This window comes from Maniola hyperantus, chromosome Z (assembly GCF_902806685.2).
Source record: "Maniola hyperantus chromosome Z, iAphHyp1.2, whole genome shotgun sequence".
Classification (NCBI taxonomy): Eukaryota; Metazoa; Arthropoda; class Insecta; order Lepidoptera; family Nymphalidae; genus Maniola; species Maniola hyperantus.
This window is the reverse complement of record NC_048564.1, coordinates 17,182,347-17,207,823: the sequence shown is the minus strand read 5'-3', so window position 1 is coordinate 17,207,823 and position 25,477 is coordinate 17,182,347. Positions and strand designations below refer to the sequence as shown.

General features: G+C 39.8%; 2 protein-coding genes across 2 annotated transcripts in view; one reads left to right on the top strand and one right to left on the bottom strand.

The window, feature by feature from the left end:
- The window catches only part of LOC117995288 (endoplasmic reticulum mannosyl-oligosaccharide 1,2-alpha-mannosidase-like), a 44,786-nt gene extending 23,648 nt beyond the window's left edge, over positions 1-21,138 (bottom strand). The window contains exons 1-10 of the mRNA XM_034983276.2: positions 20,826-21,138; positions 16,598-16,792; positions 12,506-12,640; positions 9,573-9,681; positions 9,046-9,231; positions 7,038-7,186; positions 6,302-6,490; positions 3,974-4,161; positions 1,445-1,553; positions 975-1,154 (exon numbers count right to left, since the gene is read on the bottom strand). Coding sequence (XP_034839167.1) covers positions 975-1,154; positions 1,445-1,553; positions 3,974-4,161; positions 6,302-6,490; positions 7,038-7,186; positions 9,046-9,231; positions 9,573-9,681; positions 12,506-12,640; positions 16,598-16,741 — 1,389 coding nt within the window. The 5' untranslated portion in view covers positions 16,742-16,792; positions 20,826-21,138. The remainder of the gene's footprint in view (positions 1-974; positions 1,155-1,444; positions 1,554-3,973; positions 4,162-6,301; positions 6,491-7,037; positions 7,187-9,045; positions 9,232-9,572; positions 9,682-12,505; positions 12,641-16,597; positions 16,793-20,825) is intronic.
- Positions 21,139-23,553: 2,415 nt separating this feature from the next.
- Positions 23,554-25,477, top strand: LOC138404495 (uncharacterized). The gene has a single exon (XM_069508621.1). The coding sequence runs from the start codon at positions 23,670-23,672 to the stop codon at positions 24,804-24,806; it is 1,137 nt and encodes a 378-aa protein (XP_069364722.1). The 5' UTR covers positions 23,554-23,669; the 3' UTR covers positions 24,807-25,477.

The window sequence follows — 25,477 nt, the reverse complement described above, 5'->3', positions numbered from 1 at the left end:
TACTTTTCGAAGCAACGTCAATTCGAAACTGCTTTGTTTTGCATTGAGCATTGACGCGAGTTTGCCGGAGGTAGTAGTTGTGCTAGCCAGCGATCCTATGTGACGATCGTATTAGATTCCATTTTTAAAAATTTATTGATATTTTTTTGCGATTTCAGAGGTTTGTCCACATAGTGAAAATTGTTCATATTCACAAGTACATTCACCCCTTAAATGGTGCAAACTGATTTTTCTACACTTGTATACATTTAAGAAATCAATTTAATAAATAAATTTTGAGTCCTAAACCTAAAACTACATTCGATAAAATTTATGAATCTCTGCACATCACTATCGTCAATAAAGTAATACAATTATTTCCTTCAAAGTCGTTATCAATTAATACGGAACTTCATGAGCGGACAAACGTCAAACCGGCCATCATAGCGTGCCGCTAGTTTAGGCTACCATAAAACGTAGGCAATCAAAGTTGATATGTCTTTACTATACAAATCACTCCCATTTGCCCGGTGGTGGCCGCGTACGGCAATCGGGGTATGAGGCGGGGGGACGCCCGGCACACCCGCACCGCTCTGTGGGTGTCCGTTCTCTCCCCGATTGCCATCTCGACCTGTCGCGTACTATACGTCATATATTATTATTTACTTAGCTAATTTTAAGTTTTCGGATTGTAACCAGTTCAACATATCACTGCAGTTTAATGACCCTTATTATAAATGCGAAAGTGTGTTTGTTTGTTGATTTGTTGGTTTATTGGTATGTTGGTTTGTCCTTCAATCACGTCGCAACAGTGCAACAGATTGACGTGATTTTTTGCATGGGTATAGATAAAGATCTGGAGAGTGACATAGTCTACTTTTTATCCCGGAAAATCAAAGAATTTCCACGGGATTTTTAAAAAACCTTAAATTCTACGCGGACGAAGTCGCGGGCATCAGCTAATAGTAAATAAATAAACAAGAGGGTAGTCTCACCATATTAAAATGCGTGATCTCGGGCGCGAGGAAGGTCGGATGCGCAGCGTAGGTGAGGTAGCAAGTGTAAAGCAGCTGCTCGGCCAGGGTCATGTGCCAGTCCGGGAGACCGTTGGCGTGGCCGAGCGCCAGTGTCCCGGGCAAAAAACACGTTAAATGATCCATCTTTGGATTGAATGCCTGAAAATGAAAATTTATATACATAAATACATGAAGACATCTATGCACTCTTGACTTGAAGGTACCCATATTAAAATAGGGGGAGGGGCTTCGCCAAGTACTCCCTCACGCCTTCCATCGCCGTCATGTAGTCGTCCAATAAACTAAAGGAAGGCTCGTTACCTCGGAGCCGGAAGCCAGTTCGCCGATAAACAGCCGTTTGTTGGGCGACGAGCGCTTCGCCAAGTACTCCCTCACGCCTTCCATCGCCGTCATGTAGTCGTCCAATAAACTAAAGGAAGGCTCGTTACCTCGGAGCCGGAAGCCAGTTCGCCGATAAACAGCCGTTTGTTGGGCGACGAGCGCTTCGCCAAGTACTCCCTCACGCCTTCCATCGCCGTCATGTAGTCGTCCAATAAACTAAAACAAACAGTAAATATTTGTAAGTACCTAGGTAATACTTCTACCGTCAAACGCGTAAATTTTGGCCATGCACACATTCATAATACTTATATGGGTTGGATATATATAACCTTCTTTTTTGAAGTTGGGCAAAAAGTAGCATTTGTCCTAATATTAAGTCAGTATAATCTCACGCACATTTAGTTTTACTTCAACCGCGTGTAAGGGTCACCGCGCTAATTTGAGTTTAATGAATGTTTAAGGTGGTAGAGTACCTACTACCATTTTTATAAGTCGCATTGGCGAAATTCGTTTATGCAGACAAGCGCAACCTAACGCCACTAAAGCCGAATCACGAATGTACACCAATGAAACACAGACCTCCTTGCTTGACGTTAAGATTCTAAACACATAAACAACAGACTCGTGCTATCTCGCTCATAATCCGCGCGTACTAAACATGGCGCGAAGGCAACAACCAATAGCGGGCGGACGCGCGTTATGATTGGCTGAGACATTTTCACACCATTCAAAATGAAGATTTCTGCACAGGTACATCGGCTATAGGAAAGCTCATTACTGAGGAGGCTCCTGCGGTAGTGGCGCGGTGCGGGAGGGTGACGGTTATCACAAGTTGACGAATCACTGAGCTCTCGCGTCAAGTCACACCCCTCTCGCACCGCTGTCATGCGTTACGCCTTTAGTAACAGTGGTAGTAATGTACTCCACTTACTAGTTGATAGTCTTGCCGGTCTGCAGCCACTGCTTGAGCAGGTACTCGTAGTAGCTGTCACCGCGCGCGCCCAGGGTGATGGTGGCGTGCGGCAGGAAGTGGCCGGTGTTCGGGTTGATGAATATCGGCACTAGACCTGCTGGTACTCCACTTACTAGTTGATAGTCTTGCCGGTCTGCAGCCACTGCTTGAGCAGGTACTCGTAGTAGCTGTCACCGCGCGCGCCCAGGGTGATGGTGGCGTGCGGCAGGAAGTGGCCGGTGTTCGGGTTGATGAATATCGGCACTAGACCTGCTGGTACTCCACTTACTAGTTGATAGTCTTGCCGGTCTGCAGCCACTGCTTGAGCAGGTACTCGTAGTAGCTGTCACCGCGCGCGCCCAGGGTGATGGTGGCGTGCGGCAGGAAGTGGCCGGTGTTCGGGTTGATGAATATCGGCACTAGACCTGCTGGTACTCCACTTACTAGTTGATAGTCTTGCCGGTCTGCAGCCACTGCTTGAGCAGGTACTCGTAGTAGCTGTCACCGCGCGCGCCCAGGGTGATGGTGGCGTGCGGCAGGAAGTGGCCGGTGTTCGGGTTGATGAATATCGGCACTAGACCTGCTGGTACTCCACTTACTAGTTGATAGTCTTGCCGGTCTGCAGCCACTGCTTGAGCAGGTACTCGTAGTAGCTGTCACCGCGCGCGCCCAGGGTGATGGTGGCGTGCGGCAGGAAGTGGCCGGTGTTCGGGTTGATGAATATCGGCACTAGACCTGCTGGTACTCCACTTACTAGTTGATAGTCTTGCCGGTCTGCAGCCACTGCTTGAGCAGGTACTCGTAGTAGCTGTCACCGCGCGCGCCCAGGGTGATGGTGGCGTGCGGCAGGAAGTGGCCGGTGTTCGGGTTGATGAATATCGGCACTAGACCTGCTGGTACTCCACTTACTAGTTGATAGTCTTGCCGGTCTGCAGCCACTGCTTGAGCAGGTACTCGTAGTAGCTGTCACCGCGCGCGCCCAGGGTGATGGTGGCGTGCGGCAGGAAGTGGCCGGTGTTCGGGTTGATGAATATCGGCACTAGACCTGCTGGTACTCCACTTACTAGTTGATAGTCTTGCCGGTCTGCAGCCACTGCTTGAGCAGGTACTCGTAGTAGCTGTCACCGCGCGCGCCCAGGGTGATGGTGGCGTGCGGCAGGAAGTGGCCGGTGTTCGGGTTGATGAATATCGGCACTAGACCTGCTGGTACTCCACTTACTAGTTGATAGTCTTGCCGGTCTGCAGCCACTGCTTGAGCAGGTACTCGTAGTAGCTGTCACCGCGCGCGCCCAGGGTGATGGTGGCGTGCGGCAGGAAGTGGCCGGTGTTCGGGTTGATGAATATCGGCACTAGACCTGCTGGTACTCCACTTACTAGTTGATAGTCTTGCCGGTCTGCAGCCACTGCTTGAGCAGGTACTCGTAGTAGCTGTCACCGCGCGCGCCCAGGGTGATGGTGGCGTGCGGCAGGAAGTGGCCGGTGTTCGGGTTGATGAATATCGGCACTAGACCTGCTGGTACTCCACTTACTAGTTGATAGTCTTGCCGGTCTGCAGCCACTGCTTGAGCAGGTACTCGTAGTAGCTGTCACCGCGCGCGCCCAGGGTGATGGTGGCGTGCGGCAGGAAGTGGCCGGTGTTCGGGTTGATGAATATCGGCACTAGACCTGCTGGTACTCCACTTACTAGTTGATAGTCTTGCCGGTCTGCAGCCACTGCTTGAGCAGGTACTCGTAGTAGCTGTCACCGCGCGCGCCCAGGGTGATGGTGGCGTGCGGCAGGAAGTGGCCGGTGTTCGGGTTGATGAATATCGGCACTAGACCATGCTTTTTTGGCAGCTGGTGTATTTTCTCCGAGACCGCCGCCGCTGCGTCCTGCATTATACATAAAACACTTAAGAGTGCTCTCCATGATCACTCCAAATCGAGCGTGAGAGCATGGCAATCAAAATTTGCGGACAGGACATACTCAAGAGAGAGATGTGTGAAGTCTGTGTGTGGTTTTTTTCGAAACGCGTTTAAGTATCAAGTTGAAAACAATATGACATACGCAGGTCTACAATGGCTTGGAGCTGTGTAAAAGTCAAACTTCTAAATCAACTCAATCAAAAGATACGACCATCTATACTACATATTGACATATTGACACTCGCAAAGGAATCACAACCTATAGGGTACTTCCCGTTAACCTAGAAACATGAAATTTGTCAAGAAGCAATGTCTTATAGCACAAGTAAAGGGAAAAATCCGAAAACCATAAAGTAGTTTTATCATATTAAAATTAAAAGTATATATTTTGCAGTTAGAGATATTGTGGCCAGATTAAATATCTGTTCCGTACTTTTGATATTTTTGTAATTCTAGCACATAACAGCTTCCTTTTCCAAATTTTTAGTATTTAGTATAATTAATTACTAGTTGATGCCCGCGACTTTGTACGCGTGGATTTAGCTTTTAAAAATCCCGTGGGAACTCTTTGATTTTCCGGCATTAAAAGTATGTCCTTAAGTCTATGTCCTTCCCTAGGATGCAAGCTATCGCTGTTCCAAATTTCGTCAAAATCGGTTGAACGGATGGGCCGTGAAAAGCTAGCAGGCAGACAGACAGACAGACACATTTTCACATTTATACTTGGACTTTTTATACTGCGACTAATCAAAAGCGGAAACACAAAACAATGCTGTCAACTCCGCGAATCGCGACACATACGCAAGCAAGAAAACCGAATTATAGACGCGAAGTTCAGCAATCTTGGACCCGATCAGCTACCCTGGACCTTACCAGCGCATCTCAAGGGGCCCCCAGCATCGGAGCGCGTTTCCTCAGTCTGGTGAGTGGCTACATTTATAACCCTGACCGTCCGCTAGCTTTTATTCTTAACAATATCGATTAGTATACAAAAATTTTACAAAAATCACTCTACTCGCTCAGCCGCACAGATATGGCTAAATCGCGCCGCCGCATAAAACAAAATTAAATATTAATAAATAATTAATTAATAACTTAGTAATACCAAAACTTTAGCAAGGAGAGCTGAAACCCAGAAGTCACACTTCAAGCAAGCGGGGTGATTTGTCTCAGTGTCTAATACTAAATGATGGCCACCCAGCTTATTTGACATTGGTCGGTTTTACATTGCTGCTTCACTGAGTGATATTAAAATAATTTTTCGTAGTAAATATTTAATGGATTAAAAACAAATGTCAAATGAGCTCGGTGGCTATCGTTCAGAGTTTACTCAGTGTGAGTTAGCGAATAAGTGGGCTGATGGGTTGTAAATAGAAAAACCGGCCAAGGACAAGTCAGGCTCGTGCATCGACATTTTGCATGATAAATCAAAAACTATGCATAAAAATAAATAAAATCTGTTGTAGAATCTACAGGCAAATCCCTTTTAAATATGATACCTAACTTGGTATATTAATCTTACTTTGAATGTTGAAAATATATTTATGTTTGTTTATGAACACATTTTAATTTTTTTTGTGATGTCACCACAAATTCATTTTCCCCTTACGTGTGCCTACCTGCCAAATGTCATAAGTATAGGTCAACAGGAAGTACCCTGTAGGCTTGTTCACAGTACGCTCTATAGACACGCCTGTAAGTGTCTACAGCATCGAACTTGCTGCCTTTACAAAACAATTCTGATCAAATACAATATTTAAAGTTAGACTGTATTTATTCCTCTATGTTAAGATGCCAGTTTTAAATATAGAGTATTTAAAAAATCATTCGCAATCATTATAAAATACATAAAAATTCGCAACCTCATAATTCTAAATAATATCAGTAAGTCAGGCATAATTGCCGTCGAAACACAATAACGTTAGAGGAAAATGAACCGAAACAACCTTAATTTACAGTCAAAAATTCAATGCAACCGATTTTAATTTCGCAAGGAATGGATGAATGAACTTGAGATTTATTACGAGGACATTAAGGTTGATTTTAATTTAACGCTAACGTTACGACGAGATGAGACTACTAAGGTTTATTTTGTTCTGCGTCTAACCTCAAAGACAGGGTTGTTGGTGGCTCGGGAGAGTTCTCGGAACTCCAGCTGCACAGTGGTGACCTCTGCCGTGGTGCTGTAGTGGGACCACTCGGGGGCGTGCGCGGTGCGGGTACCCAGGTTCACGTCCGAGTAGGGTATACCGGACGGAGATGAAAATGCCGCCATCAGACGCTCGCCTAGGTCTTTCTGTAAGCATTTTTATATAAAGATAAGTCAAACTGGGGTACAATCATTGGGAGAGGTAGCACAGATGAAAATGTTACATTTGTATGTTTTTAGGGTTCCATACCGCGCCAAAATATATCGAAATCGATACCCGGTACAGTACGCGGCAGAAAGCAATATACATCAGCCTTTAGAGTGACATTTCGGCTTTGTAGAGCGTTGTCTCTGTCACTCATACCTATATGACATTTTCATTCATATCTCAACGACAGAGACAATGCTATACAAATCCGCTATCTCCTTCTAAAGGTCGATGTACATTATTTTCAGCCGCGTATTGTTTTTTCACCTTACTTGAAAACTTGGCGGCACGGCTTTGCCGGTAGGGTGGTAAATAGCCACAGCCGAAGCCTCCCACCAGACCAGATCATAAATTTAGAAATGATAAAATTCCAGGAATCGAACCCGAGACCTCCCACTAATAAGACCACAGTGCTTACCACTGCACTAGGGAGGTGGTCCCGTTGGCATCGCTTGGGTACGACGTTTTCCAATAAAATAAACTTACAGCTTTGTCAAGGAACATGGGGTCTTGTGTGAAGTGATGGTTCGTCAACAGAGCCCCCAGCACACGGATCGTCACCTCGAACAAGTTGACGTCTTTGTTCTTTGTGAACACCAGCTCGCTGTTGACCCACTGTCTGCCTTCTTCGAATTCTGAAACCACCAATTTAAACGTTTGAAACCCCTCGACTGCGGTTTGCGCAGCATCTTAAGGCGAAATGGGATCACAAAGGCGAAATGTATGGAAAAATCTGAGCTGTCCGAGCGCAAATTTATTGCACGCTTTTTATAAATATTTGTATTCAAAATTCTATGTGCTCTGTTACCATAAAATTAAACCGTAATCCCTTACACCCTTATTAATAAAAAATGCTTACTTCAAGCATTATCCTAAGCTACACTTGGACTAGTTACTTCCCGGACCAACGTAGTATTAGCTTCGTTTTAACAATCTTATTAATAAACATGTAGCAAGCCCGATTTAACAATGCCAGCCTTACTTCAGAATGACAGCGTGCACGTGTGGCAGCCCCTTTATTAAAAAGTAAAAGAGAGAGTCAGCGAACGAACTGAATGCTGTGTGTGACAGTGACAGACGATATAGACCAGCGGACCTATAACTGTGACAGTATTTTTTGTTGACATTGACTTCACAGCTGATAACTTGCACCGCCATTTTTGTTTGGGAATTTGGAAGTATTGATAGCAATTAATTACTCAGAAAACGCTTCAGTTTCACTTTATATTATCAATGAAATAATCTGAATTGATCTTGTAGGTAAGTACATTTCTAATTTGCGTTACAAACTTATGATATGAAAACACAAATATCATTAATCAAAAATCATTTTATTGATTATTATGATACACAACAAACATAAACGCTATGGCTGATGGTCAAAATATGCATACTTAGTGCGTAGATTATGCTTAGTCAGCCGTTAAACCATGTGGCACCGAGGAGTAAATTTTACACCGAGGGTAGAGTCGCATTATTTTACTTCCTCCTTACTCTATGTTTATTAATAAGAAATGTAGCTACTGCAGACTTACAACTTGGAATAAAGTTAATACCGCTCTAGTCTATGTTTATTAATAAGAGTGTTAGTGTATTAAACGTTGAACGTTAATACGAAACTTTATTGAAATCGGTTTTATATAAATCGAATAAAACTGGGTTTTCTCCTAATGGTTAAGACGTCCGCCTCCTATGCGGCAGGTCGGGGTTCGATCCCGCAACTCGTAACTTTCTTCTCCTAATGGTTAAGACGTCCGCCTCCTATGCGGCAGGTCGGGGTTCGATCCCGCAACTCGTAACTTTCTTCTCCTAATGGTTAAGACGTCCGCCTCCTATGCGGCAGGTCGGGGTTCGATCCCGCAACTCGTAACTTTCTTCTCCTAATGGTTAAGACGTCCGCCTCCTATGCGGCAGGTCGGGGTTCGATCCCGCAACTCGTAACTTTCTTCTCCTAATGGTTAAGACGTCCGCCTCCTATGCGGCAGGTCGGGGTTCGATCCCGCAACTCGTAACTTTCAGGGTCATTCGTTTTAAGCGATTAAATATCACTTACTTTATCTGGGGAGGAAAACATAGTGAGGAAACCTGCTTGCCTGAGAGTTTTCCCATAGTGTTCTCAAAGGCGTGTGAAGTCTGCCATTGGGCCAGCGTGGCAGACTATAGCCTACAGTCTTCTCATTCGAGAGGAAATCTGTGCTCAGTAGTGGGCCGGCGATGGGTTAATTATGATGATAATGATATTCGGTTTTAGGCGGCACGGCGCGGTTAGGTTGCATACGAATTTTGCCGATGCGACTTATCAAAGTGGTACAGTAGCCGGCAAGAAATATTGTACATCGACCTGAAAGAGATAGCGGTTTCATAGACCGTTGTCTCAGTCGTTGAGACTGACAAAACGTCACATAGGTATGAGTGACAGAGACGATGCTCTAAAGGTCGATGCACAATATTTGTTGCCGGCTACTGTGGTACTGTACGAGGTGTTCCGTATTACCTTCCATGAGTCCCATGATATAGGCGGTGTCCAGCCCGTCGACGATGGTGAGGCCCAGCGAGAACCAGTCGTGGGGCGCGCCGGACACCGGCTTGAGGTTGTCGTGGCCCCACGCGTGGGCCTTGTATCCCCTCCACGCGTGCTTGAAGGATTCCACCACTGCAAACTGACGCGCATTGCTCGGACCTGCAGTCCGATTTTTAATTAAACAACATGTTTTGAGATTGGCTTAATGTCCAAACGTATGCCATATTTAAGGTATATTCCGTAATAAATTACTCCCGGGGAAGGGCATAGGCTACTTTTATCCCGGAAAATCAAAGAGTTCCCACGGGATTCTTAAAGGCACATTCGTTTATATCCAATTCATATGAAATTTGGAACTGAGGTAACTTGCATCCTGGAAATTGGCATAGGCAAGTTTATATCCTGGAAAAGCAGAGTTCCCACGGGATTTTTTAAAACCTCAATCCGCACGGGCGAAGCCGCGGGCATCAGCTAGTATAAAATAGTTTTAAAATGGTCACCTGTAAATATGGGCCTTTCAATGGTCTCACTTTCCATTATTGCTTTTTTGACTTGAGCCGCATCTATGGCCGCCGGCTCAATGACTAGAGACGAGTTGTTCAGTGGAGCCTGCAAAAAGAAAACTATCGATATTGATCACAAACTATACTCGGTAGGAAATATTGTACACCGGACATTAGAAAAACCTTTAGGCTTCGTAGAGCATCGACGTCTCTGTCACACATACCTATGTAACAGAGTTTCTTCAGTCTCAACGACCGAGGCGACGCTCTGCAAAACCGTTATCTCTTTCCAAAGTCCGATGTGCAATATTATTTCCTGCCAGATAGGTACCTATCTATACTTAATATAATAAAAAGGAAAATTTTGTAAGTTTGTTTGTAGGGAGTAATCTCTAGAACTACTGAACCGATTTTGAAAATTCTTTCACCAGTAGAAAGCTACTTTATTCCTGAGAGACATAGGCATATATTTTATTTTCAAAAAATTAGAAATCCCTACAAAAATTGCACCAAGCTACCTGTGCGAAGCCGGGGCGGGTCGCTAGTCATACTATATAGTCCGTAATGGTAGCCAAATCCATCAGACGTCCGAATTGAAAAGATTAACCCATTGCCGGCGCACTACTGAGCACAGATCTCTCAGAATGAGAATGATTTAAGCCAAGGTCCACCATGACACCACGCATGGCTCAGTGCGGATTGACAGACTTCATCCACCTTTGAGAACATTATGGAGAACTATCAGGCATGCAGGTTTCCTCACGATATTTTAATGGCTTAAAACGCATATAGCTTCTACGCTTTATAGATCTCAACCTGCCTTTAGAGTAGCAACGAAACTGAGACATAAAGCTGTCTCTTTTTCAAGTTTGTAAGTCGCACAATCCTACGTCCTCAACGATCCTATTATCATATACATACATACTTTATAATAACATGTTGAGTAAAAAGTTCACTGTTAACAATTCAAACACTACAGAAACCCCCTTATCTATTCTGAACAGTAAACTAACACTAGACTCGCGATAATATTGTATTCAGGGACTTACGGAAACTAGTAGCTTATCTCAATCGGGGTTTTAATTACACGTTCTAAATACATGCAATAATGAAACTTATCATTTCACACATAAAGTCGATTATAATTAGACTACCAATAATAAAACATTGTATGACAAATAGGATGTTCGGATTACATAATATGCCAGCTCACGTTACAGTTGAATGAACCAATAGTTGAATGATTCAGATTGTATAGTGGTTTAAATACAGCTATTTCACGATTTTTAGAATACCCAGTTGAGTTTTTTGTGGGCTCTTCTTAGACCTGGGCGCGTTTGGAACCCTCGTAGATTTAAATTTAATTTTATAATTAAAAAGTTTACAGCGGTACCCAATTTGAATAAATGATTTGTCTTTGACTTAGGGTTCCGCGTGTATCTTGATAGAAAAAAGGAACCCTTATAGGATCACTTCCTGTCAAGATCCGTCAAGAGAATCATTTTTTTTTTAAAGAATATTAGCCATATTTAATGACTAATATTCCCCTTTCCTCTCCAATTAAGCGTCAAGCTTGTGCTAGGAGTAGGTACGACAATAGTGCAACGGGCGGGATTTGAACCGTCGACCTTTCGGTTTTCAGTCCACTCCTATACCGGTTGAGCTATTGAGGCTCTAAAAAAAAATCAAAACTTATAGAACTCTATTTTTTTTAAATAATTTTTTAGTGTTTTACCTACACTTCAAGGAAATTACTAAATCATTTTAAATACATATCAAAAATTGCGTAACCGGCAGGAATCGAACCTGCATCTTCTGGGTTCGCGCCCGATGCCTTGACCAACTCGGTCACGGTTTCGCTTACCGCCAGTGACGAAATTTGTGATACGTATGTTCTCTCAGTACTGAAGCGACTGTTTAATGCCATCTAGTAGCGACACTTTGTAGTTATCGAAACTACTTTCAAACTTTTCAAACTTTTTATAGAACTCTTCTCGTTGACCGGGAAACAATAGTAAAGGGTATAATGGGATGTCTTGTAGCATATGTAAAAAAAACCGGCCAAGTGCGAGTCAGGCTCGCGCAATGCGGGTTCGCCGTACTACAGTCGTATTTTTTCGACATTTTGCACGATAATTCAAAAACTATGATGCATAAAAATAAATAAAAATCTGTTTTAGAATGTACAGGTGAAGACCTTTCATATGATACCCCACTTGATATAGTCACTCACTTCGAAAGTTGAAAATACTAATTATTAGTTCATGACCACATTTTAATTTTTTTGTGTGATCTAACCCTAAATTCACGGTTTTCAGATTTTTTCCCAAATGTCAGCTATAAGATCTACCTACCTGCCAAATTTCATGATTCTAGGTCAACGGGAAGTACCCTGTAGGTTTCTTGACAGACAGACAAACACCAAAGTGATCCTATAAGGGTTCCGTTTTTCCTTTTGAGGTACGGAACCCTAAAAAACTCCGAAACCCGTAAATGTGTGAAAAAGTGTTACCTCAAACTTCATTTGAGTTCATACTAACATTATAAATGCAAAAGTGAGTCTGTCTGTCTGTCAGCTTTTCACGGCTCATGCGTTTAACCGATTTCGATGAAATTTGGTACAAAGATAGCTTTGCATCCCGGGAAGGACATAGGTTACTTTTGATCCCGAAAAATCAAAGACATAGTCACGGGCATCATCTAGTCTAAATATATAAAAGGAAAAGGTGACTGACTGCCTGACTGACAGATCTATTAACGTACAGCTCAAACTACTGGACGGAACGGGCTGAAATTTGACATGCAGATAGCTATTATGACGTAGGCATCCGCTAAGAAAGGAAAGGATGAAATAGGGGTTTGAAATTTGTGCAGGCTATAGGTATAGTATAGTTTCTTATAAGATGTAACATCTTGAAGAACAAACTCACGTGGTCCACTTTTCTCCTAACTCTCTCGGCGGGGACGGCTATCCTCGAGGTGTACAGCAGCACGAACATCGTGGCGAGGATGGCGGCGCCGCCGTACACCAGCGACCTCTGCAAGCGGGACAGCTGGTTCCATCGCTGCAACCAACAAGATCAAGTTCATGACTGAAAACCCGCAAATTGCTAATGCGCGCGCCATTTTAGTGACGTCAGTACGAGACTGAAGTTTCGAGCTGATAGTATATTTTTACTTAAATATACGTCAAATGACGTCATTTTGATGTTAATGAGACATGGTTCCAGCGCAATAGCAATTTACGGGACTTATACTCTTCATAATTAAAAAAAAACTTTTGAAAAATTGTGAAATTATTTTTCTGTTGCTTGATATATTATGATATTATACTAAGTACATTTAAGTATGATTATGTTCGTGAACGCAAAATTTTCTTCTCTTTCATTTGACACCCCATTCTGTATCACATCTGCTTATTATTGATTTTGTCCATATAAAATGTAGCCCATGTAACCCAGATCATAATAGAAAATCAAAACCGGCTTAGAAATTTAGTTGCTACATAAATACAATGTACACACATAATACATACATGCATATATACTATGGTATTGGAGGTAACATTTTTAATGAAAGATTTTTTATAGGCTTGCGCTTGACGACAAATACAAAATATATAAAACGACAAGGTGGGTGACTGACTGACTGACTCATCTATCAACGCACAGCTCAAACTACTGGACGGATCGGGCTGAAATTTGGCATGCACTAGCTAGCTATTTTGACGTAGGCATCCGCTAAGAAAGGATTTTTGAAAATTCATCCCCTACGGGGGTGAAATAGGGGTTTGAAATTTGTGTAGTCCACGCGGACGAAGTTGCGAGCATATGCTAGTGCTTAATAAAAAGCAATGATGAGTTCTAGGTTCAGAGCATGCTTGCCTAGAGAATACTAGTAAAATGGAAGGATATACGCACTGCTAAAAGGCCACACAGTTTGTCGGTTATTCTGTCCATTGTATCACAACACAATCAAATGTATGTACGTAAACTGCGTGATCCTCCGCGCGAATGTGGCCGCCGAGCACATCATATTATTTTATTACTGGCCAAGAACAAATTGCAACTCAGTTAAACTTCGATTCATAGTTCATATTATTAAACTATTTTTAGGGTTCGGTACCTCAAAAGGAAAGGGTTCCGCCCTTATAGGATCACTTTTTTGTCTGTCTGTCTGTATGTATATCTGTCATGATTTGAATAATGAAATTTGGCAGGTAGGTAGGTCTTATAGCAGACATTAGGGAAAAAATCTGAAAATTGTGAATTTGCAGTTACATCACACAAAAAAATTAAATTGTGGTCATGAACTAAAAGTTAGTATTTTCAATTTCCGAAATAAGATAACTATATCAAGTGGGGTAGCATATGAAAGGTATTTTTCTGTGCATTCTAAAACAGATTTTTATTTATTTTTATGTATCATAGTTTTTGAATTATCGTGCAAAATGTCGAGGAAATACAACTGCAGTACGGAACCCTCGTTGCGCGAGCCTGACTCGCACTTGGCCGGTTTTTTTTTCTGCTCCATGTGCAACATTTATTCACGATATTGTAAAAGGATAGTGTGCAGCTATCATATTACCGCCATTCAGATATTACTAAATACGTTATACAGGGTGTAACCAGAACGCTGGCAAAAAAGAATACTGAATACTGATGATTACTGATATGATACCACAAAAGAAACGCGAAAAAAATATAAAAAATCAAAGATTTTAAGCTTATTCCGCGGTTTAATGACATAATAAATATTTTAATGTAGATAACGGGTACATGAAATACCACGATTCATTTGGCGTTTTTTATTTGTCGATATTTGAACCCAATTGCACGGGTCGTGGTCACGACAGAACTGCGGTGCTGCGAGAGATGAAGTGCGAGAAAGAGGGTAGTTCGCTATTGCCCTTGACAGGTCGAACTTCATCTCTCGCCACACTGCAGTCCCGTTGTGACGACGACCCGTGCAATTGGATTGAAATATCGACAAATTAATCGTGGTATGTACCCGTTATCTACATTAAAATATATAAAAACATCCTATAATTTTGTATAAGTTCACGGTATATTGCAAATAAAATATCTGACTAACAATAGAGATCAACGAACGTTGCGTGAGTAGGCTACTCGGAGTCAATGCCTCTTCGTAGGTGGGGCATTGAGCCGAGTTTTGCACGCTATACATTGCGGGTATGAAAAATACTAAATCACTATAAACTACCAAATGAGGCAAATGGTTTTTTTTTAATTATTCAAACACAAGTTAGCCTTTGACTGCAATCTCACCTGGTGATAAGTGATGATGCAGTCTAAGATGGAAGCGAGCTAACCTGGAAGGGGTATGGCAGTTTTTATTACACCCATTCCCCTGTGGTTTCTAGACGGCATCGTACCGGAACGCTAAATCGCATGACGGCACGGCTTTGCGAGTAGGGTGGTAACTAGCCACGGCCGAAGCCTCTCACCAGACCAGAAATTTAGAAATTGTGACATTTCAAATCCCTGCCAGGAATCGAACCCGGGAACTCCCACTAATAAGACCACAGCGCTTAACAATAACGCTAAGTTTTTGCTAGCGTTCTGATGGTTACACCCTGTATGTAATATGCATATTATTGTCTTGTATTATGCTGACTGCCTCGTTAGTGCGAAGTGCAAGGGTCGACAACCTTTTGAAACGGACCACACTGGCCATGTGCGGATTGGTAGACTTCACACATCTTTGAGAACATTATGGAGAACTCTCAGGAATGCAGGTTTTCTCACGGTGTTTTCCCTCACCGTTAAGGCGAGTCACCGAGGCGGGCAGCGCGGCTTTGAAGTAAACCGCTTGACAACGTTCAAATTCTGCGTTTCAAATGTTAAATTTGAATTTAATAAATTATAGAAGTCCTGTTGAAAACCAAAATTTAGCAGGTTCTCTATATTTCTATATCAAAAATTATTTGCCAAGTCAGAAATTTAAATATTAAATAATTCGTTTTAGACTTTTATTTCGGCTTATTTCAAGATTTTATTTGATCGAGTGAAGTACTTCCTATTGTGTACCAAAGTAGCACATTCTTTAGACAATGTCTTTAGGTATATTGTATATTTTTAGCAAGGCCATTATTTAATAGTAAATACCTAAAACATTTGATTTAGCAAACCAGTTTTTTCCGCTTAGCCTCGGTGACTCGCCTTAAAGAAACTAATATTTAATTACTTAAAAACGCTCATAATTCCGAAAAGTTAGAAGTGCGTGCCCGGGATCGAACCCCCGACCTCCGATTAGAAGACGGACGTCCTAACCACTAGTAGCCCACGTCACTCTCCAGGCCTTTAACTATACCCATGCAAAAAATCAAGTCGATCCGTTGCTCCGTTGCGAGGTGATTGAAGGACAAACCAACAATCCAAAAAACCAATATACCAACAAACAAACACACTTTCGCATTTATAATAAGCATACTGATATAGATTTTTTAAAACTGTGCTAGTTTGATTTTATTTTTCTTTTAAGTTTACATAATCTCTTCTCTATACAATTATTGTGATTTTCGCTTTTGCAAACTTCGGAGAGGAACAGTATTTATTTGATGTTTTTCACCATAGGTAAGGTAGAAGTAAGGTTCCTCCTTCACCTTTCTACGTACCGCAAGGCATTGCACACACACGTAGTCGAAAATCTACGTACGAAGCGATCTGTCTCCTCGTTTCTTATTCGAAACTCTAGGATATAGAACATCAGATTAACTTCCGGCATCAGTTTTCTCCTCTATTTAAAAAAAAAGTTATTCAATTAAAATATTTTTACAAGTATTTTTGAATCGTCAGCTGCATCTGCATCTACAGGGTTCGGAATGCTTTTCCTACCGAGAAGAACCAGCAAGAAATTCGGATCTTTAACTTAATAAGAGTATCTTCAAGTCAAGAGTGAATAGGCATCTTCTAGGCAAGCGCGCTCCATCTTAGGCTGCAGCATCACTTGCCAGCAAGCCTGATTGAAGCCTAGTCTTAGAAAAATAAAAATAAACTCACCCTTATAATTTTCCTATGTGAAATAAACTGTTCTAATTGAAGTGCCTTGTCGTCATTGCTACTCATCCATTGTTCTAGTTTACTCTGCGGAGGCGGCGGCTCTGCGTCTAGGTCGATGGTGGTGTCCACCTTGGGAGAGTACATGACGATTGGGGTTTCAGGATGTCAGCTATCCAATCTCTTCCATATTAGATTCTGCAACAAAGTATTGTAGTGATGTCAATTTACGTAAAAACTCAGACTCGAGTTTTTCTAGAACAGTATTCCGTAATCTATACTAATATTATAAAGAGGTAAAGTTTGCAAGTTTGTTTGTAAGAAGTAATCTCTGGAACTACTGAACCGATTTAGAAAACGATTTCACTAGTAGAAAGCCACCACCACATTCAGCGGGCTGTATTTTATGAACCGTAATAAGATAAAGACTTGAAATTTTCACCGAGTGTGTTTTTATGTATGAGTATACACTCAATACATAAAAAGCTGTAATAGCCTAGTGGTTAGGACGTCCACCTTCTAATCGGCAGTCGGGGGTTCGATCCCGGGCACGCACCTCTAACTTTTCGGAGTTATTTGCGTTTTAAGTAATTAAATATCACTGCTTTAACAGTGTAGGAAAACATCGTGAGGAAACATGCATGCCTGAGAGTTCTGCATAATTTTCTCAAAGGTTTGTGAAGTCAAGCAATCCGCACATAGCCAGCGTGGTAGACTATGGCCAAACCCTTCCCACTCTGAGAGGAGACCCATGCTCTGCAGTGAGCCGGCGCGGCGATGGGTTGATCATGATGATGATGTATTTTTATTGCCACTATAACATCAAATAATTAAAAAACAAGATGGCTAATTTCAAAATGATGGCCACTCAAAATTAAGTATATTACGTCATTGGGGCTGATTCTCTTGTACACAATCTCTAAACTAAACTAAATTAACAGGTCTAAATCTAGTGTTATCCTTTTCCACAAGCAACATTATGAAAGGGATAGCAATAGATTTAGACGTGTCATTTTAGTTTAGTTTAGAGATTGTGTACAACGGAATTAGCCACATTATCATTTAAAAAAAAACAGTATTGTATCTTATACAATGGGGCAGACCCCTTGCCCGGTTTTTAATAAATCAGTTAAGTATTATAGTAGCTACAGTTGAATACTTGGATAAGCAAGAAATGGACAAATTCGAAATTTTACTAGCTAAAGTAAGTAATTTGCATGACTTATCATTCTTAACTATGCAAATTTCCATAAATACGAGTGGAAAGCACTCACTAGGCAATATGAATCATGTTTTTTTGTTCCTACTAGATTACAACATAGTGTTATTCAAGGGGCGGACCAACAAATTCCTGAAAGGCCGGCAACGCATCGGCGGTTCCTCTGGTGCTGCAAATGTTCATAGGCGACGGTAATCACTTAACATTAAGTGACCCGCCCGTTCGATTGCTACCTATTTTTAATTAAAGATTTAAAAAAAATTGGAACATAACCGTAAAAACAATTCTAGGCTCTAACATTGTGTATATTTTAGGCATTTTGCTGCTGCAGTTAGAGCAGAACTTTTTACACAACTGCACAACGCGAAGAGTGTTATGTGTTCCTCAGTCTATACATACATAATATTATGTTTTTATGTTAATTACCGGCGCGCGGCGCTCTAAATACTAAACGCGTGGACTAATTTTGGTGATTCGTACAACAATGGATTTTACTCAATCTTTCAAGTGCTACTAAAGACATTAAAATTATGAAAAAACAATATTGTGGAGCCCATACTAGTCACCATAATGGAATAAATTAAAAAATTTAAAAATCGATGTAGCATGGCAGGTATGGTATCATTGAACAGGTCTTTTAAAATTATAGTTAGATTCCCTGAACTATTTTTCCACATAAGTGACCATTTAGAATTTTTGGGGATTCAAATTTTCATTTTAATTTGACTCATTTGTGGAAAACAATAGACTAAACGTGTGGACCGATTCTGATGATTCTTGCACAAATACATTTGTCACAATCTTGTGAGTGTTAGTAAGGATGTAAAAATAGTACAAAATCAATATGGCGCCCTCTAGGTTTATTTTTTTATTTTACATGCTAAGATTATATTTTTACAAGGAACCTAAAGCTACAATCTGCCAAAACAGCCGAATCTTTATGGTACCCTACCCGTTGCTTCTGCAATACTCAATGTTCCCTTGCCTTAGAACCAGGGTCTCAAATATGTTTACAGTGGAGCCTCATTAACCCGACCCTCATTAACTCTAAATCTTCTATAAGACAAAATAATTAATTATTCCCTTCTGCAGAAGTAGTAGTTTACATTTTTGCACACATCTGCATACCAAATGTTTCTTTGCTTCCTTGAAAGTGTTCATTTCATTGTTTCGTTTATTAGTTCTTATGCTGTCTACATTCATCATCATAATCAACCCATCACCGGCTCACTACAGAGCATGGGTCTCCTCTCAGCGTGAGTTGTGGCCATTGTCTACCACGCTAGCCATGTGCGCATTTAAATAAAAAATAAATAAGAATCTTTTTTATTCGAATAAACTTTTACAAGTACTTTCGAATAGTCGGATGCATCTACCACTGGTTCGGAACGCCTTTCTTACCGAGAATTTGGTAGACTTCACACACCTTTAAGAACATTATGGAGAACTCTCGGGCATGCAGGTTTCCTCACGACGTTTTCCTTCACCGATAAAGCAAGTGATATTTAATTAATTAAAACGCACATAACTTCGAAAAGTTAGAGGTGCGTGCCCGGGATTGAACCCCAGACCTGCAATTAGAAGACAGACGTCCTAAACACTAGGCTATCACAGCATAGAACATTAGTTTGCTATTTTTATGGTCATCCTTTTTCATTAAAACAAATCACTAAAATTTATATTTCCTCTTCTATAACTTGAAGTATCATAGAACATATTATAATGCGTATTGCCTTACATGATAAGTCAAAGATTATACTACTCCGCCTGTACATAGGTAAACTTAGGAAGGTGGTGGGACTCATAACAGGGCATAGCCCACTAAACAAACACCTTTTCGTGATAGGTGTCACTGACAGTCCTCTGTGCAGGGCCTGCATGCCGCATGGAGGTCGATGAAACACCGACGCAGGTGCTCTTGGAGTGCACGGGCGTAGCAGATCAACGCGAGCGCCATTTAGGTTCCCCGACCTCACTCCATGAAGCCCTCGGCAACCTGGGCGGTCTATTTGGCTTCTGGAGCGAGCTTGGATGGCTGGAGTGAAGACTTCGGCGGGGAGGGGCGATGCACGCACAACAGACGGAAACGTTTAAGTGCGGAAACCAGCCCAGAGTGAAGAAAGAAAGAAAGAAGTCAAAGAGTCCTTAACTTGAAATTTGTAACCTTTCCCTTGAAGATCTAGTTAAAGAGGCTCCACTATATATTGATAGGTCTAATAATAATAATCTGGTATTACTTTTAAGATGTTAGTTAATCTTTGTGAACATGAATGACCTGCTGTCCATCCAATCATTTGACTCTAATACTGTTGACAAGAATTAAGACTACCCATTCACAAACAATAGCAACACTGTTAAACAATTATTTTATTCAGTAGACCAACTCTCTATTTCATATAGACCAACTTGTTGGCCAACAACCTAAATGTTGGCTCGTTACTCTTGTATCATAAGTGAACAGACAGATTCTGTCTTCTCACAGAAGGACAAAGATTTGATGTGCTCAACTAATTACTATTAAGAAAGCTTTCGTCGCACTTAAACAATGCTTGATTATGTTAATTTTGTTATACACTAGCTTTTGCCTGTGACTTTGTCTATGCTACTTATAATATTATGTAATTTATATAGCATATGCTACATCTCGATAAATTGGCTTTCTAATGGTGGCAGAATTATTGAAATTGTTTCAGTAATTTCAGAGTTTATCAGTTACAAACAAACAAATTTTTCTTCTTTTCTAATATTTAATATAGTTAAAGAAATACTTACTTTCTACTTAATACTTACTTACTTTTAACTTTAATAGTTACTTTCCATTTCTCCTAAAGAAATCAGGAACCTAAAGTTTTTAAAGTTGTACGCAAATTGCAAACTATCGATCCCATATCCTATCCTACCTGGGCCAGGACAACAAAATCAATAGTTCAACGACCTATGGCAAAAGGTTATTATGGTAACTAGAGGAAAGAACTAAATATTTTTATTGAACTTTAATAATTGAGTACTTACATTTTATAGGTAGTCATTCCATTTGGAAAATTGCTACCTTTTCTGTTTATATCAGTCCACGTACACGACACAAAAACTGCATCCTTTTTTTATTACCGATTATTTTTTGACTGCACCTGAGTTTCCCTTCTTACACTGGGACTAATTTATATACTTTTAGCTAATAAACGAACCATAACACTTGAATATCTTTTTATTATATTTTCCGGTATTATAGAGAAAAGTTGGAATACTTTAGATAAAAAAAAATTAATTAAATTCTGCTCCGATATCTAGGTATTTAGTATCATAGTATTTTTAACTGGGCTGGGTTTTCGAGGTGGTTCGAGCACAGACTATGATCAACTGTCAACGTCAACCACAGCTATCAACGTGCTGTCAACTTCTGATGGAGTCTATGCTTGAGTCTATGTATCAATGGAAATATCTTTCTATTATATAAAAATGAATCGCTGAATGTGTTGCTGATTGCCAAAGAAGTTGGAAGTACTACTATACGTAATGCTGATGGCAAATCTCGAGAACAGCTGAACCGATTTCGCTAATTCTTTTTTTATAGTATTCCTTGAAGTACGAGGATGGTTCTTACGGAGAGATTTTTTTTTTAAATTCCTGAAAAAGAATCGACTGTTGTCTGTTGGATGGTGTACGAAGTTTGCCGGGGCAGCTAGTAGCATTTAAACCTAGATTTACAAAGATTTACACAATATAATGGCATTTGAGCAAGATATTTTTGCCACACTTTGGTGTTATGTGGTGACGTCGATATTAATGGTGTACTACGTAATAGTAAGTACATGCAAGTTCTTATAAGGATAATCATCATATTATGATAAATCATGACATAGTTATCACATATATTTCATTTTATTTATTTGTAAGGGAAAATTTTAAAATTTCTCCTTACTTCAAAAATCAGAAATAATAACAAACCGTAGTACTAATTTATAGAACACGAACTAACCAGATTGTAGCACGATTCAAAGGACTGTAGCGCTCTTTAGCGGCGGCCTATGAACAAGTGGAAATGAATAAAATTATGTAGGTAGTGTATTCCATCGTCGTACGAGGTTGGCTCAGAATTCTCTATACCTTTGAGAACACTATGGAGAACTTGCACAGGCATTCAGGTTTCCTCACGATGTTTTCCTTCGCTGTTATTATTGTCGTTGTGTAATTGCTAATAGATTTCAACAGGCGCTTGTATATAAAGAGTTTTAATTTTTAAATTACTCTGGAACCGTTTACTGCATCTGGTAATGTTTTAAGTACGTATAAGTACACTCCTCGTACGTTGTTACGATAGTCATTTCACACTCAGATAGTTAGTAATTTGTTCAGATTTAGAATACACCCGTCATTCTTTTCGTCGTCATTTTAAATTATAGGCCTATTTCCCTACTATCTATTTTTGGTAAGGTTTTTGAATCTCTGATCTGTCAGTTTATTTCATTCCATTTAAAATCCATTCTTGTCCCTCAACAACATGGTTTCCGTAATAAAATGTCTACAGTTTCTAACTTGACTGAATATACAACACAAATTATTTATGAAATAGATAAGGGACATCAGGTGGATGCTGTTTATATGGACGTAAGTAAAGCTTTTGATCGTGTTGACCACTCCATATTGATAAATAAGCTACACACTGCTGGCATTCAAGGCAATCTACTTTCCTGGTTTAAGTCTTATTTGTCGGGAAGACATCAAAAGGTTGTTGTTTGCGGTTATGAATCTGCTCCATTTAAGGTCCCATCAGGCGTTCCGCAGGGATCTCATTTAGGCCCTATTTTGTTTCTAGTCTTTGTAAACGATTTGTGTGACCATGTAAAGTCATCCAATTATTCACTATTTGCTGACGACTTAAAGATTTTTAAAGCTATTGAAGCTACATCAGACTCTCTAGCTCTTCTAAATGACCTAAATTCTATCTCAGATTGGTCTGCTAAAAATAAACTGCCACTTAATATTAAGAAATGTCTACATATAAAAGTTACCAAAAAACGTATGCCACTTCAGACTTCATATACACTTAATGGCCTTTTGCTGGATGAAGTAAATGAGATCAGAGACCTAGGCATTATTATTGATAAAAAACTATCCTTCAACACGCACATAGACGGAATAGTCAGTAAATGCTATAAACTATATAAATGACCTTAGGAAGCCCATTTATTTCTCTTCATTTATTTGTCTATGTCAATGTCATCACTTATCTATGTCTATGATCACATAATTTGAATCTGCCGCGCATTGACCCGTAGGCCGATTGTCTAAAACCTGCATCAATCATTATTACAATCTCAATTGTTCTGATTGGCTGAATTTGTGCGATTCTTGTTGCAACAATGCACTGTAGCCAATAGTGAGCGAGCGTTAACCAATCGGTGATGATTGCGATCGTGATATTGTAGCTGTCATTCTCCCGCAATCGCGCAGCCGAGAGAGCTGTCAAGTGTCAACTGTCAGGTTGTTATTTTATTAAATCGTTAGCTGTGCGAGTGAATTTCGAATTATAATATAAAATTAGAATTTAAAGTTTAAACAATGGGGCCAATTCTCTTGTACACTATCTCTAAACTAAACTAAATTAACAGGTCTAAATCTAGTGCTATCCTTTTCCGCAAGCAACATTATGAAAAGGATAGCAATAGATTTAGACGTGCCATTTGAGTTTAGTTTGGAGATTGTGTACAAGAGAATCAGCCCCAATACCTAATAACAGTGAAATAATAGCTTCAATTGTTGTTTCTCTTTACAGAGCAACGCAAGATCTTTTATTTCACAAGAGTGTTTATAAACACATTATAAAACAACAATTCTATAGCTATTTTTTGCAAGAACATGGAGAAGTTAAGATTGGAATTTGTTGTAAAAAAATCGATGGATGATCCGAAATCAAATGTCATCTGCTTAACATCAATAACTAATAATAATCGTACCTTCTTAATGCCGGAAGAATTCCAACCAGCAAAACTGCACGACACATTGATAAAAACTCAAACATTTCAAAAAGTAAAAACCACACTACAAAAGAGAAATGATAGAAGACAAGTTTGGTTTACACTAACACCAGAGATATGTGGTACCTACATAGATGAAGATGGAAACATGCAGTTTAAAGGATATTTGCTAGAGGAATCAACACAAGAAACGCGGACACTGCCCTCTACTTCTGGAATTTCAGAAGAGGCTTTGACGAGAATCTTAGAGAATTTTGCTGAAAAAAAGAATTCATCGAAGTCCGACAATATAAAAAAGCTGACAGAAAAAATTGTATTAGAGAAATTCAATAATAAGATGTCAAATGTATCACAATGGATGGCTATTTTTGAATCAGAATGTATTCGTGTTGGTATAGAAGAAGACACTAAGAAAATTGAGGCCTTGAGATTATTCTTAGAAGATTCATGCCTCGATTGGTACAGTTCAAGACTCATAAAATGTACAGTAAACTCGGAATGGTCAACGTGGAAGGAAAACTTCTGTGAAACTTACGCAGACAGGGGATGGTCGCCAGTGAGATACGCAATGCTATTCAAATATAGACAAGGATCATTACTGGAATATGCTTTGAAAAAGGAAAAACTTTTATTAGAAGTTAATAAATCAATGGATAATACCACGTTAATTGATTTAATTGCCACCGGGCTCCCAAATTGTATTGCAGACAAAATCAATAGAACTAGCTTAAAGGAGACTAAGGATTTGTTTAATAATATCAGGGGCTTGGAACATCTAGTGAATAAAAAGAATTCGGGAATAAAAATGAAAGGTTTAGAAAATAAAATTAAAGACCGAGATGGAAGTTACAAACCATGCAGAATTTGTGAGAAAGAAAACAAAGGCAACCGTTATCACTCCGAATCTTTGTGTTGGTATAAAAACAAAAATAATGATAAACAAAAAAGAGATCAGATAAAAACAGTTAATAATTCAGAGTTAGAAACAGAATTAAACGAAATAAATCCAAAAAACTAGTGATCCCGCCATTAATCAAAATTAAATTGTTATTAAATGATTCCTTAGAAATAACAGGGATTTATGACTCTGGATCAAACGTTTCTTTAATAAATTCTAGATTACTATCTTTGAAACCTAATAACAATAATATTGCAATTGAAAATGCAAACTTAAAAACGATTAATGGCGTGAAAAAAACTAAAGGAATAGTAACATTAAAGATAAAGATTTTTGAAATGGAAAAAAAAGCTAATGTTTTTGTGATTGATGAAGAAAACTTTGATTATGACTTTTTAGTTGGTCTGGACTGCATAAAAGAATTTCATCTGATTCAAAATGAGAAGTTAGAAATTACTCAGGGTACAATCAACCTCAAAATAGATAATAATAAAGAAGAAGTAAGCCTAAAAACCAAAAGAATACCATCGGACATTTCAAATAGTAAGATTGAGGAAAATTATATTAAAAATGTGGAGGTCCTGAATAAAACTAAGGATAAATATACAATAAACTTCAATGAACATGTAGAAGAGACTAGTTTCATTATTTCTGTCAATCATCTGGATGTTCAAAAGCAGGCAGAGATAGAGGATTTAATATGCAAATATAAACCTCTTTTTGCTAAGGATAAATATGATATAGGCACTGTGAAAGGCTATGAAGCACATATTGATTTATTAATTGATAAA